This window comes from Ostrea edulis, chromosome 6 (genome assembly GCF_947568905.1).
Source record: "Ostrea edulis chromosome 6, xbOstEdul1.1, whole genome shotgun sequence".
Taxonomy (NCBI): domain Eukaryota; kingdom Metazoa; phylum Mollusca; class Bivalvia; order Ostreida; family Ostreidae; genus Ostrea; species Ostrea edulis.
This window is the reverse complement of record NC_079169.1, coordinates 12,435,048-12,449,626: the sequence shown is the minus strand read 5'-3', so window position 1 is coordinate 12,449,626 and position 14,579 is coordinate 12,435,048. Positions and strand designations below refer to the sequence as shown.

At 36.1% G+C, this 14,579-nt stretch overlaps 1 protein-coding gene across 1 annotated transcript in view; it reads right to left on the bottom strand.

Moving 5' to 3' along the window:
* LOC125645542 (uncharacterized) overlaps positions 1-14,579 on the bottom strand; it is a 61,615-nt gene that overhangs the window by 32,135 nt on the left and 14,901 nt on the right. Inside the window, exons 10-25 of the mRNA XM_048871128.2 lie at positions 13,925-14,067; positions 11,883-12,055; positions 11,515-11,665; positions 10,852-11,047; positions 10,434-10,684; positions 8,199-8,424; positions 5,663-5,905; positions 4,417-4,545; positions 3,988-4,191; positions 3,649-3,900; positions 3,204-3,405; positions 2,924-3,090; positions 1,367-1,528; positions 934-1,059; positions 552-680; positions 134-256 (exon numbers count right to left, since the gene is read on the bottom strand). Coding sequence (XP_048727085.2) covers positions 134-256; positions 552-680; positions 934-1,059; positions 1,367-1,528; positions 2,924-3,090; positions 3,204-3,405; positions 3,649-3,900; positions 3,988-4,191; positions 4,417-4,545; positions 5,663-5,905; positions 8,199-8,424; positions 10,434-10,684; positions 10,852-11,047; positions 11,515-11,665; positions 11,883-12,055; positions 13,925-14,067 — 2,877 coding nt within the window. The remainder of the gene's footprint in view (positions 1-133; positions 257-551; positions 681-933; positions 1,060-1,366; positions 1,529-2,923; positions 3,091-3,203; positions 3,406-3,648; positions 3,901-3,987; positions 4,192-4,416; positions 4,546-5,662; positions 5,906-8,198; positions 8,425-10,433; positions 10,685-10,851; positions 11,048-11,514; positions 11,666-11,882; positions 12,056-13,924; positions 14,068-14,579) is intronic.

The following is a 14,579-nucleotide window of genomic DNA, read 5'->3' as shown; positions in this document are numbered from 1 at the left end:
ATAAAATTTCAATTATCTTGTAATAAACATACACAATAACACTGTTTCAAATTCATTTCTTTTAAAAACCGTCAGTTAGTTCAAATGTCTATATTAAAAGACAAAGTAGGTGTGATAAAACCTGTATTGATACCTCTGCAGTGTATACCATTATCTGTGAGTTGGTACCCAGATGGACATATACACTGGTTAGTTCCGTTTATTGTACTACAAGCATACTCACACGCCTTCTCAAAATTTGTACAGAGATCGTCACCTGTAATTTAATGTATTTTTATATATGACGTACTTATAACCAAATGTGTAAAATTCTCACCGATTTACTCCACTAGTAAAGGCTATGTTCATATAATTTCAATGAATTTTTAATTTCATGAAAATATGCTACAGATTAACTACAAAAATAAAATTGCTGCGAAAACAAGACATTAACTGTTTACCTGTTTTATCTCAGGTACATTTATCTTCATTCACCTGTACCTCAGCAAAAATGCAAACATAAAACTTCTGCAAAGATACACGTAAGATTTTACTCTACCGTGACATGGTACCTGTTTTATCGCAAGTAGATTGATCCTCATTCAGACTGAATCCTGGGTAACACACGCACCTAAATGATCCCGGGGTGTTACTACAAAGTTGTTGACACCCAGACGTTCCCTCCATGCACTCGTTTATATCTGTTATATAAAATGTGATTGTAAATATGTTGAATACATTTCCAACCCAATACTTCGTTAAGAAAACATGAAGAACAAAATTGGGAGTGCGACTTTAATTCGTCCTTTAGTTAGTTTCAGAGAGAAATCCTTATACCAGTTATTGATTTGACGACTTACACATTTACATTCCAAATTTATCTACCTTCATGGCTGTGTGTTATATGTACATATAAGTAAATGAAATATTTTCTTGAACATACAATGTACATACCATTACAAGTGTCATCCGACTTTCTGTATCCTTTTAAACAGTTGCAGATGTAACTGCCGTCTGTGTTTTCACACGTTTCTTTGGTAACATTACAGTTACTTTCAGCCGATATACACTCATTAATATCTAATTTTAAAATGAAGTTGGTCAATCAATATCGTATTTGCATACTAATCACTTCCTTGCATGATACACATGTGACCCATGTCTTACAAAATTCTAATTAGTCAAATAAATCTTCAAATATTATATGTTTTAATATTTTTGTATATACTTAGCGCTCAAATAGAGTACCCATTGATATTTCCATTTATTATGCCGCAATAATTATCTACATGTAATGTACCTTTCAAAAACCTTTACGAAACCTTTCCAGCTATGTAGAATATAGTAATAAGAAAATATTCCTGTTTAATGTTTTAGTGATACAAGCCTTCACATTTATTGTTGACATCTTTATACCCAGTGGGACATTCTGAGCAGTTGTATCCTCGTCCCAGTCTGGCCTCTTCCTCGGGGGACAGGTCAGTACAATCCCTACCCAGAGGACAGGGGCTCTGTAGACAGGCGTCTGTCTCATTCTCACAATTATCTCCTATTAGATAGAATAGATACATGAAAGACATTGGTCATTTTGCTATAGCCCCTACGTGCAGAATTCGGTAAATGCCAGAGTATATAGAATGAACATTAATTCATCTGACGGCCGTCACTTTATCTATTAGACGAGTACCATTTATTTAACTGCTGTTTCTTTCTTTTTGAAAAAAAAAAATCTTGAGAGGAATGTTAATCAATATAACATCAATCAATCCAAAATGAAACTCCTGTAATCCTCTTTCCAACAATTAATAATATGTACAATTATCGTGTTATACAATGACGATCATTATCGTCTGTCAATTGTGCTGTTAATTTCTAAAGTTATATGAATGTTCATGATATCAAATATTGATAGACAGATTCGCGCACGAGAACATACAAGTATTTACTCAATATATCAACGTACAAGACACGTACAACCAATGGGTATTTTAACAACGTTCATTTTCCATTATTTGTACATTTCACATGCAAAATAAGATATGGTGACGGATTTGCCCCCATCCCATTTTTGTTTGGTAGTAGTAACAAGTGGCAAAGATGGATATAAACTTGAATTAGCTGATGAATTGAAAGACAAACGAAGCCCCCTTCCCTCAATTTAGGATGTGAAGTTTGGGCAAAAGAGAAATTTTAGATTCCTTTTCTGCTTGTCAACAATTCTAAACTACAATTTCTCCTCCAACTTCCATCACTTAAAAAACGTTGTTACATATCAGCGTACGATTCTATCATCTTAAAATAACTCAGTAGTTGGTTGACAGCCACCGTGCATAGATTAAGTGGCGGCCGTCATATAAATTAAGTGGTGATCAGGAGATAACTTTAATGGCGACAGCTAGTTAGTCTACAAAGCGATTGGCAATTGGTAAGTCGCCATTGTTAATTGGATTAAGTGATGACCACCATATGGGTTTAGTGGCGACAGCCAGTTAGATCATGTGGCAGCCGCCAGATAAATTAAGCAAGGGGTACCAATGACAGACATTTCGTCAATGCAACCTCCCATTGGGTCAAATGCTGTCTGACGTGTTTCATACCGATTGTTAAGCCGTTCTTGGCACACTGGTTTTGACTGCGGATAACACCGTTTACCTGATCAAGATATAGGGCTCACGGCGGGTGTGACCGGTCAACAAGGGATGTTTACTCCTCCTATGCACCTGATCCCACCTCTGGTGTGTCCACGGGTCCGTGTTTGCCCAACTACTATTTTGTATTGCTTATAGGAATTATGAGATTCATCACTGTTCGTTATCTTCACCTTGCATATACTACGATAAACTATTCAATCTTACTCTCCATTAAATAATCCAGTCAGTCTTAAAACTCAAAGATTGTATAGGTATGCTGTAAATGAAATAGGTGTACTTAGAAGCATATATACCAGAATATCCAATGTTACAGCTGCAGGCTGCCGTGTGAAATCGGTCATTATCAGAAGGGATAACATTGACGTAATCGCAATCCCCGCGGTCACTACAACCAGTACACAATATGACGGAAACATCGAGGGAGGGGGACTGTGCACCTTGGCTGTCAACAGCAATAATACTAACGAAAAAGGATAAGTGTAATAATGTTATAAATGGATTGAACACAAATAGAGAAAATGAAACACAAATAATGTTTTCTGAACTTCAATACTTTTCTAAACACAATTTTACCTGATTTCAGAAACACTAGCGTTTTGAGGTGTCCATCTGGCTACTCCTGTTTCATCGTCAAGCAGAAAATTATCTGGTTGTTTTAAAATTATGTATGCTGGATGTGTTTCTCCATCATCAGAAACATTGAACCTCATTTCCACTTCCTTGTTGACAACAACATATACTGTGGTATTCCCGGATATCTCAGGACTTTCATTTTCTGTTGCAAAAGAAAGTTTAACACCGCGAATGCAATGGTGCGTCCCAACAGCGCAAACGTGAGAACAATTGAAAAATACAGCTTTACAAAGCGGTATAAGTCGATCAGACTATAACCATTGTCATAATCATCATTTCACACAGGTTATTTTGTGCAACTTAGAGAAATGTTAAAACAATGATGTTCCAATTCAAGAAGGGTACTAAAAAGGGTATTTTATTTATGCATTTACATGTGTATTACCAATAATCGATGTATCTAATTTTGAGTTCCACTCAGCGTTTCCAGAAGACATTGCCAATTCAATATCCCCCGTTGCAAGATAATCTGATATACAAGCTTTTGACGGGTTGGATCCACATTTCCCTTTTGCTTCGTTGATGCGATTTTCGTCCACTTCGTCAGTAAATAGTGGCACAAATTCAGGATGTGAAAAATCATTGTATGTTAATCCGTCATCATAGTGGAATAAAGTAGACTTTTCACTGACAGACCCTAAATGGAAATAATGTAATGTATGCCATACACAATTAACAACAACAAAAATAAGATTTGATGTCATGTGCAAATGTATATGCTTACAAAACTGTCCGAAATTGTAATAGATGCCCCTCTCGGTTTTAGTTGCATTTTCTGTTAACACGGTGCCATTTGAGAGAATGAAGTCGTTCGTTTTGTTTCCATCAAAGTTTCCCATCAAACCTAACACTAGACCCTTATATTTTGCATTGACCAGTGTCTCGCAAATTAGGGATCGTTTTCCAAGAGTGATTTTCATGTTAATATCTGAAAACAAAAATAACAAGTGAATGTCTCAAGTTTCTTTCTTGATTACCCAGGATCTTTTTTATTTGCATGGGACTGACCTCAATTGTTAATTATATGCAAAATTCAATATAACCGATGTTGAACTATATAAATAACGTTATTGCGATTTCAATATCAGTGGAGTGGACTGCGTATATGGGAAATAGAAGCATAATACATTATTTGCATTCCAAATTTACTTACAAGGTTTAAGAAATGTTGCTGATATTGTGTGATTTTCCCACTGCAATGACACATTTGGTGTTCGGAATGTATAGCTGTCATTCTTAAATTTAGTTGTCAGATCCACTCCATTAACTCGAATTATCATTCCTGAAACAGGCATATACTTCTGCAATATGTTAACTCTTAATTATATTGGCATGTTTGATCAACTCGATTTCAAACAACCCTGTTGTGGCATAATCTATGCATTAAAATTCACATATATTGTAGTACAGTCCAGAAAAGGTAAAATATATGAACTTGCATCTTATTGAAATGAAGCATTGAAATGTGAAATCAAAATATTCTCCTGAATAGCTGAACCAAAAGTATTAGTAAGTACTAGTGAGCAACTTGTATGAGAGATTCCTTTTTAGGTTACTGATATAACTTAACTTGACAATAATTACGTCCCGGTCATTAAAACTGGATAATTGCATAATTGTACTCAGTATTGCTGTTAAATAGGTTGAATTTACCAAACTAATGATAAATGTAATCATGAATCATAAACGTCAGAAAGACAAAGATATCCATTTCAGACAGGTTGCTTCCAAATGAACAGGAACCTGTTTCAATGCTCTTTGATATCAAAAAAGAGTAAACCGCATTTCGTTTGTAATCAATATAGAAAATAATTGAAATCCATCCTTGCTCCAGAAACGATTTTTGTTCGAAAAATTGCGTGAAACGTCGGCATTTTAAAAATGTTTCCCGAAAAGCGTAAATACTAAAACTCATCGAATTAGTAACGTCATATTTTATATTGAAATCATCTTTGGCAGAAATCTTTTTTTATATTTTGAACATGGAAAATTTAGATTTCAGGGAAAGAGATGACCGTTGTCAAACCTAGTCTTTTTCCATCGTAATCTGATTTTACCTGGTTCTGTTACCGGTCGCGGTAGCTCAGTGGTTGAGCGTTCGATTCGTGACTGGGAGGTTGTTAGTTCGAGACCCGCTCATGCCCGGATTGCGTAAGACGTAAAAATAGATGGTGACTTTTCCTTCACCAAACGCTCAGCAATTGAACGTGATTCCGGATATGACCTGGAAAACATAATTCCCGTGTCGCGACAGGCGTTGTCACGTTAAAAAAAAACTATCACTGCTACAACCCTGAGCGCTAAGCATAGATCTAAGTTTGTCGTACTTATCTTGCAGCTCGTGATGCCTTAATATGAGTGAAAAAGTCTCGATGGGACGTAAAACAATCAATCAATACCCGTTTTGTTTCGTGACATCTCGACCTGTACTTTGGACCCCGTTTGGTCTTTCGCCACAAAGGCACTAAATATGGTAGCATTAATTGTAGTTCCATTTTTTGTGGTAGCCAACTCTGTCCGAGCCTGGAGTTCAAAGGCTGTTGTACTGGTATTTATCCTGATCATGGTGTATTCCCCGTATCCATTAAATGTGAAGTCCAGACCATCAAGTGTAGTGATATGAGGATCTCCAAAAGTAATTCCTGTATCAAGAATTGAAATAAGTTTATCCTTTAGAAGCATACTAACTATACGTATCACATCAACTGACTGACAATATATACTAGCGGAAAAAAGAAATTGCATTATAAAATTTACCATAATTTTTCTATATTTATTGTTTATTTTTATAAAATGTATACAATCGATAAAGGTATTGTTTTTTATCAATATCGGATAGTACCCGACTCAGATGCACGGACTGTTTCATGGTAAGCGAACACATGTTGTTTATTGAAGTGCTCGTACGCACGAGTTTTACTGGCCAATACTGTTTGGAGTAAGAAGTGTAAAAGGTTTGTTTGGACACTGTTCGTTAAGGAAAGCACTTTATTTTTGACAAAATTTACTCTTCTGTCATGCCACGACTCAGCGAAAACGAACGTAATCGTGATATTGGAATGCTTCAAGCTGGAATGACACACAATATAGTAGTAAGACACTTTGGAGTTAATCAGAAGACCATTTAGTCATTATCGAGACGTTTCCAGAAATCTGGCAACACTCGGGATTAACCACGTTCTGGGCGTCCTCGTGTGACGTTGCATCGACAGGACAACCACACTAGACTTGTGCACCTGAGAAATCGTTTCCAGACAGCACATTTGACTGTTCGTAGCATTCCTGGACGTCGATCAATCAGTCCAATAACTGCGTAATCGTCTGCACGTTCACAATATCTGAACAAGACGTCCAGCGGTGCGCCCAATACTGCTTCAACGTCATCGTATCGCTAGACTGGCGTGGTGCAGACGACATCTGCAATTCAGAATACAGGACTGGGCCAATATTCTCTTCACTGATGAATCCAGATGTCGTTTGGATAGCAGTGACGACCGTTATAGAGTGTATCGTCGCGTTGGGGAGCGGTACCAGGACGCTTATGTTGTGCAACGTCGACAATTCGGCGGAGGTAGCGTTATGATATGGGGTGGCATAACAGGACGTGGACGGACCCCTCTAGAAATTGTCAATGAAAATCTTACCGGCGTACGCTATCGAGACGAAATAATTCAGCGCCATGTGATACCCTTCATACAGAGACAGCAAAATCACATCACTCTGCAGCAAGACAACGCAAGACCATATGTTGCACGTGTGGTCAGGGACTTTTTTGTTTAACAGAATGTCGATGTCTTTCCTTAGCCAGCTGTTTCCCCCGATTTATCGCCGATCGAGCAAGTATTGGATGAAATAGAACGACGTCTACGCCGTTTACCATATCAGCCAGTGACATTGGCTGATTTAAGCCAGGCTTTAACCAACATCTTGAACAACATTCCTCAAGGATTTCTGAACACTTTAGTGGCATCAATGAGGCGCCGTTGTCAAGCATGCTTGAATGCAAATGGTGGTCACACGCGTTATCAACTTTGTTAATTCAAGTTCCAATACTAGTGTCTTTCAAGTGTACTAAAATTGACGTTATTCAACATTAATGGATTATGAAATGTTGTAACGAATACATTTGTATTACAAAAAAAATAAAATTTGTTCATTATTATTTTTTTTATTATTATTATTATTATTTCATATATTAAATAATGCACAGTTTCTTTTTTCCGCTAGTATATGTAGGATTGTTCCTTTATGATTGCGTCATTACAGTATAATGTAAACCAAGTTTTATTCGCGTCTTCTTTTTTTTTACGATTCACCTGTGGTATACTGATCCGCGGCGAATAATTTTTGCGAGCCCTTAAGAGCCTATGATAGACATTCACGAAGTTGTTCGCGACAAGAAATATTTGTGACGTTGAGGTTCTCGCGAATCGTGCGACATTTCCTAATAAAAACCTGGAGTGAGCCCTATATCTTGATCAGGTAAACGGAGTAACCCATAGTCAAAATTTGTGTGTAAATAACGGTGTAAAAATTGTTATGAAATACGCAGGCAACATTTGACCCATTGACAAATTGTATAATATACTATTTTCCACTATACAAGGTGATTGTTCGCAAAGTTCTGAAATATATTCCTATAAGATCAAGAGGATGGATACGAGTTTTATGTTCTTTTTATTCCCTAATGTGAATACAAATTTCTCATTTACAAGTCACGATCTTAATTGAATTTTGTGAACTATATATACATGTTTCGTCTTTTGGATTTAATAAACTCTCTATGAACTTGTTTATCTTGCTTTACCATTACTGAATTATTATTACAAAATGAATCACCATTAAGGATTGCTCATTCATAAAATTATTGTTTTAAGGTTATCTTAGCTCAGCTTTCCCCAACTTTGATTAAATATAGGTATCGTAATACTTTACCAGGTTGGAAAGGCGACCTCTGATAACAACGTGGAATTGGACGGACTTTGTAATACAAGTCACAATGACCTGTACCACAACATTGGTCCCTGGGCTTTGAATCGTTGTTATTGTATTGACATCTATCAAAGAACGGGTTATACTGCAACACTGTCCCGGCTAGCGGTAGAGAACGCTGTAAAGGGCCTAAATCTTCCGTATTGGCTAACATTTTGAAGCAACATTCCTGACAAATACAAGCACGAATAACTACCATTTCATTTTACACTAATTCATACAAAAACAAATATCGAGTTTTCTAATGATATGGCATCAAAACAAACAAGATGCCCACAGGCCTTAAAGGCCACCATATTATTAGTTAAAACTATCACTAGCACTAAGGCTTTGCAATCTAGAAACGTTTTTCCTGTCATTCATATATCTCATCGTCGAAAGTCACGTTTATTGTTGCCGTTTCCCCTACGTCAAATATCGTGGCAGCATGATTAACAAACTCCTCGACTTCATAAATTTTATCTTCGTTAGTCAACCAATTAGTGAGCGTCCATGGTATTTTTTTTTTTGGTGGAAAGAAAATCCTATGGAGGTCATTGCTTGCTCGTAGGGGAATAATCCGAGGATTGCCGATTGAGAACAAATTGGATACTTTCTAGATGTTGTAACCAATGGACGTTTCTCTGTAGATTTCACCGGTGTAATAAATTTACCAAGTAGTAGGCGTAATCACACCGCTCTCTTAAAATAATTGTCCAATCAACTCTAACCTTTCAGATTTCAACACATGAGATTGATCACTGTTCGTTATCTTCACATTGTATTCACTTTACCCCAAATTTCCTCAACAAGTTTTTAGAATACGAGTGACTTCATTAACACAGAATTTACAAACGTAACCACTGCTGTTAATGCGCATTTCATTTAATAAATACTTATAAACTTTTCTTGCTTCTGGAAACAGGGATCTGGAGCTTTTTTCGTGATTACTTGTAACCAAATACTGTACGTTTTATTGATGGACGCAGCTATTAAAATATCGGGAATCTGTTATTGTGACTGTGTTTGGTCGAAAAGCTTGTGTCATTTTATAAATATTCATGAAAATCAAGTGTTTCGCTGATCATGTAACCACGATTGTAGGTAGGGTAGGTACTACTGGACTAAACAAAATGTGGCTAGCGACGATGCATATATCTAAGTTAAATTTTAATATTCAGCCACACTTTAAAACAAGATGTGTCCATAAAATCTCAATATCCTCAAAAGTGCTTACATATATGACATTACTACGATGTGACTGGGGTTGCAAAATTCCTAATTCCTGCCCTTCCTTATCATATTTCAATTTCAATTTAGTTTCAATAGCCCTAAAGAAGATGATATTAAAATGTTTTACATATAAACACTAAATACCAAGTTTGGCACCGCCTTGGAGTCCGAACACTACACTGGGGATCAAGAAACCTACAATTTTGGTGGAGGTCTTCCAGTTTTACATCACTATGTATTTAGTTTTCTGATAGATATGGGGTTGTAGAAAAGAGTTTTGAAAATATGTCAGTTTTTGGCAGTTTTCGTCCTGTCCTAAAGCATCAGGGGTGCAGCAGTCCTGACATTTACAACTGAAGTCACCCTAGTCTCAAAGCTGCTTAATACTAAATTTAAATAGAATTGGTACGGTAGTTATTAAGAGGAAGCTAAAAGTCTGCACGTGTTAAAACACCCTGGCAATTTACAATAGACCTGAGTAATTCAGTTGACCTAAACATTAAGGCCGAAAAGAATATTATTGAGAGATCCGCTATGATTGTTCGTCAAGTCCAAACTTTATCTAAAATGGTAAGATATTACATATAATGACCTTAGCATTGCACAACAGCGTATTATTTCGATTTGGAGATATAGCAGTTAATTGTTCCAAAACTTAGCTGAATACCCTCATATAACCATTTTGCGTTGAAAACCAATCTTTTTCTAGCAAGCTGTAGGCCTCTGTCCATGCCATTTTTTCTTTTGTTAAACATAAAATACTACAGAAACTTTACATTAATTCTTAAAATATAGCACTACGCTGAGGTAGTTATCAGGGGGAGAAGTGTTGGATATTCATATGGACACGACTTTAGTTTTCTGTTGATACAGCTGTAGCATATGATTTTTAAATGTGTATTCTGAATTGCAAAAAAATACAAACCATAAAATCTTTTGATTTCAAGGAAACAAATTCAAATTTACCACGTTTGTGCCTAGGGTCATTGAAGCATAACACAACACTCTATGCACACGGTCAAATCTGTTGATGGTGTAACGTGGATCAAATCGCAGCAGACGATGGTCACAAGGACATTCAATGTCATCTAAGACGGGTGACAGTGTATCATGTATACGATTTTCTACGTTATAAGAGTACCATAGGAAACATTCCTTTTCATCTCTCTTCAATTGTACTCCTTCTGTCATTTTGTAAATCCAGAAACCTTGTTCTCCTGTTGACCAATAGAAAAGTAACCACTTTTAGACATTAGAAATATTTTTTGTCTTGTATGAAATCAATGCAAATGATATATGACAGTTTGTGAATATATACACAATACTCCTAAAATCAAGGTACATCTTTAATTTCCTGATCACTATCTTTAAATGAAATAAATACCTCTGTTTCCTGGGACTACACTCATTTTGAATGCTCCTTTCTGGTTCGTGAAGGAGTTCTTAGTGACAAATTGTTTGTAACGATATCCTATGGAAATGTTACGATTGCGTATTGGTATTAAATCGACATCTATGTAGTTAATGACTGTAAAGGTATTATCGCCATCCGTGATGAGGAAACACTGGAATGTCACTCTCTAAAAATGAAAAGAGTGAGTTCTGTTTGGAAATTTCATAGATTTTTCATGGTCAGAAATATCGTATTTGTCTCTACAAACTCGTGTACGTGTACATGTATATCTTAAAGTCCAAGAAGAGAGAAGGTGAAATATCATAAATATAGTAAATTAGTTAAACACTGTGAAAATTGTATCAAACCAACAAGGTGCACCACTTAGTGGTGTACATGTACCTGTACAACCACATCAAATGATCAATTTATTGTTTGTTATCGTAATAAATGTGAATCAGACATTGATTCTAGATATACAGTATCATACCCATGCCTGAGTATCTGCGCTATAATCTAGAGAAAGAAAGAAATTAGAAACTGACTATTTTACAAATATAGGCTTGAATCAGACGATACCGTACTTGTATTTACATCAAAGCAATTCCACTTAATATAACATGAATATCCTGAATTGTTCGACAAACACAATACCTGTTCTTTGTTCCCAAACAGAGTCATGTTTTCCCACGTAACTTTCACGAGCCATGTGGCTTTGAAATCTCTCAGATCCCTGAAATGGTTCTTGACAATACTGTCCGCTTTCTCCATGAACATCGAGTCTACATTATCTCCTTCTTTTCCTCTGTGAAGAATTAAATGTATAAAACTCCATGGAAAATGCAGGATGCATCATTTTGTCTGTACCATAAATTGATTTTTCGTTTTCAAATCCATAGTTAATGTTATCATATGTTGGTATTTGTATTTGTTAGAAATGTTTTATTGAAAGGAAAGTGTTTCAAACTATTTTAAGGTGTGATGCATTACTTGAAACCAGTAATGTGATGCACGTGATGAACCTTCTATATGTGTTATAGTACACTTTCCCAGCTGTATCGGCTGATGACAGATCTGTCCAAAAAGGACAAATAATCCGTTTGTCTTTCATTTCAGAAGAATCCATTTCATAGACTGTTGTGCTTTTGAACGTTTCGTCAAAATGGCCAAGTCCTATAACTCCATTAGAACCAATCTAAATTATAACAGTGCAGATAGTTGAACGTAAACGAAATTAGTCACAATTGGTGTTAGTTTACAGATTGGTGTTGTGACGATTTCACTCTATCGTTTTTGGCACACTGATTTTGACTACGGTAATATTACAAATTATGAGATTGATTACTGTTCGTTTCCTTTACTTTTTATTATAGAATTGGAAAGGTGAATATAACGACCAGCGATCAAACTCAAAACTTCTACAAGGAATGGGAAATAGAGAGTAGAACAACACAAACCCCTTGATATAGCAGAGGTGGGATCAAGTGCCTAGGAGGAGTAAGCATTCCCTGTTCACCGGTTACACCGTCTTGGGCCCTATATCTTGATAATGTAAACTTATGAATGCCGCAAAGTATACAAAATCGAGAACAGGTCATTTAAGGATTTCTGGAAACAATGGAGTTGGGATTAGGTGTCTTTAAAATACTCCTTATTGACCTGCTACACCCGCGGTGAACTCTCCATCTTGATCATGTAAACGGAGCAATTTGTAATCAAACTTAGTATGTAAATGTTAGTAAAGCAATGTAAAACTTATATGGTACCAATTTTGTTGCACCTGATGCGCATTTCGACAAATAATGTCTCTTCAGTGATGCTCAACCAAAATGTTTGAAATCCGAAATAACAATGAAGTTTTAGAGCTATTATAGGGGGGAACAGTGTGCCAAAAAAGTGGAGTTAATATAAAGAAACAGCCCAAAATGGGAATGAAACGCATTAAACAACAGTCGACCTCACGGCAAGCACTATTTCCAAACAAGGTCAATATTAATAGCTATTTCAGAATTTGCGAATTGCTGTTCTATACAAGACTGTTCAAACCCATTCATTTTTCAGTAGTCTGCCTCTGTTTTTAAAAATAAAATATCTCAAACGCAGAACATGATCTCGCCTATTGAATCAGTTGGGAGACATCAAAGCAATATGAAGGTGATAATGGAATATTGCAAAATGAATATGGGGAGTTGATGACACGCTGAGGTAATTCCGTATGAGATTGAGAAAGGGGTAAACCTACACCCCTGGATATACCTGGTGAGGTCAAGTTTCTATGAAAAGTAAGCATCCTCTGTTGACAGGCGATACAAGCCGTAAGCCATCTTTCTTAATCAGGTAAACGGAATAGTCCGTAGTCAAAATCAGTATGTAAAGAACGGTTTAACAATTGGTTCCTGTATGTTCTAACGGTCTAATTTACAAAGATATGTTTTACTGGGTTTAATGCTGTCTGACGAACTTCATACAAATTGTTAGGTTATTTTCATATTCTGATTTTGATTACAGATTACAGAGCTCCGTTTACCTTATCAAGATATATGGCTCACGGCGAATGTAACCGATTCACAAGGGATGATTATTCCTCCTAAGCACCTGTTCCCACCTCTGGTGTATCCAGGGATCAGTATTTACCATCATTTCAATTTTGTATTCTTTATATTGATTATGAATCAATCAGTATATGAATGAAAGTGGTAATAGATATGTCGACTTTATCGTTATATATCTTCTGATTGTTTTATTTCTTTTGTAGATGTCAGTCTAACAGAATTGAAAATGCCCCCAATTTGAATCTAAAAAAAATTCATTGTCGTTTCGAAAAATCTTTAATTTACTATGTATGTGCAATCAAATGCATCCAAAGATAGTAATGTGAGTTGTCCAATGGATGTGTGTCCTCGCAAGGAGCACCGGGGTTTATCTTGCATAACCACCTGTACATTAGGTTTCAAAGATGCATTCACTTGTTTCTTAACATCATGTTTCAATGAATCAAAGTTTTGGATTTTTCTTCAATGATTTTTTTTTTGCATATTGATTGTATTATAAGAATAACCCTTACAACAACCGAATTGAACCCTCCATCAGATCCATCTCCAACGTAAACTGTTGTGGGGGATTTAAGGGGACCACTCGTGACGTCATCTCCTTGTAAGACGTAATCCTCATCTCCATAAGACATGCATGCCTTCCCAGTGTAGTGATCTAGAATTTACAAAAGGCAAAATTTACAAACACCGACTTCTATATAATAATCATATAATTTTCTAAGAGGGGTAATATGATATGATAGATATATTGAAGCAAGTGAATGTTTATTGTTTTCATAGATATCTACATGTAAAACTTATACGGTACCAATTTTGATGCACCAGATGCACATTTCGACAAATAATGTCTCTTCAGTGATGCTCAACCGAAATCCGAAATAACTATGAAGTTTTAGAGCTAAATATAGCCAAAAACAGCGTTCCAAAAAAGTGAAGTCAAATTCGTCCAAGGATAAGAGCTATGCATGATGGAGATAATCCTTAATTTTGAAATGAATTTCTAAATTTTATAACAGCAATTTTAAAAATATACATCCGTATTTTCAAGCTAGTAACGAAGTACTTAGCTACTGGGCTGTAGAGACCCTCGGGGACTAACAGTCCACCAGCAGAGGCCTCGACCCAGGGTTCATAATGTAAAACTTATACGGTACCAATTTTGATGCA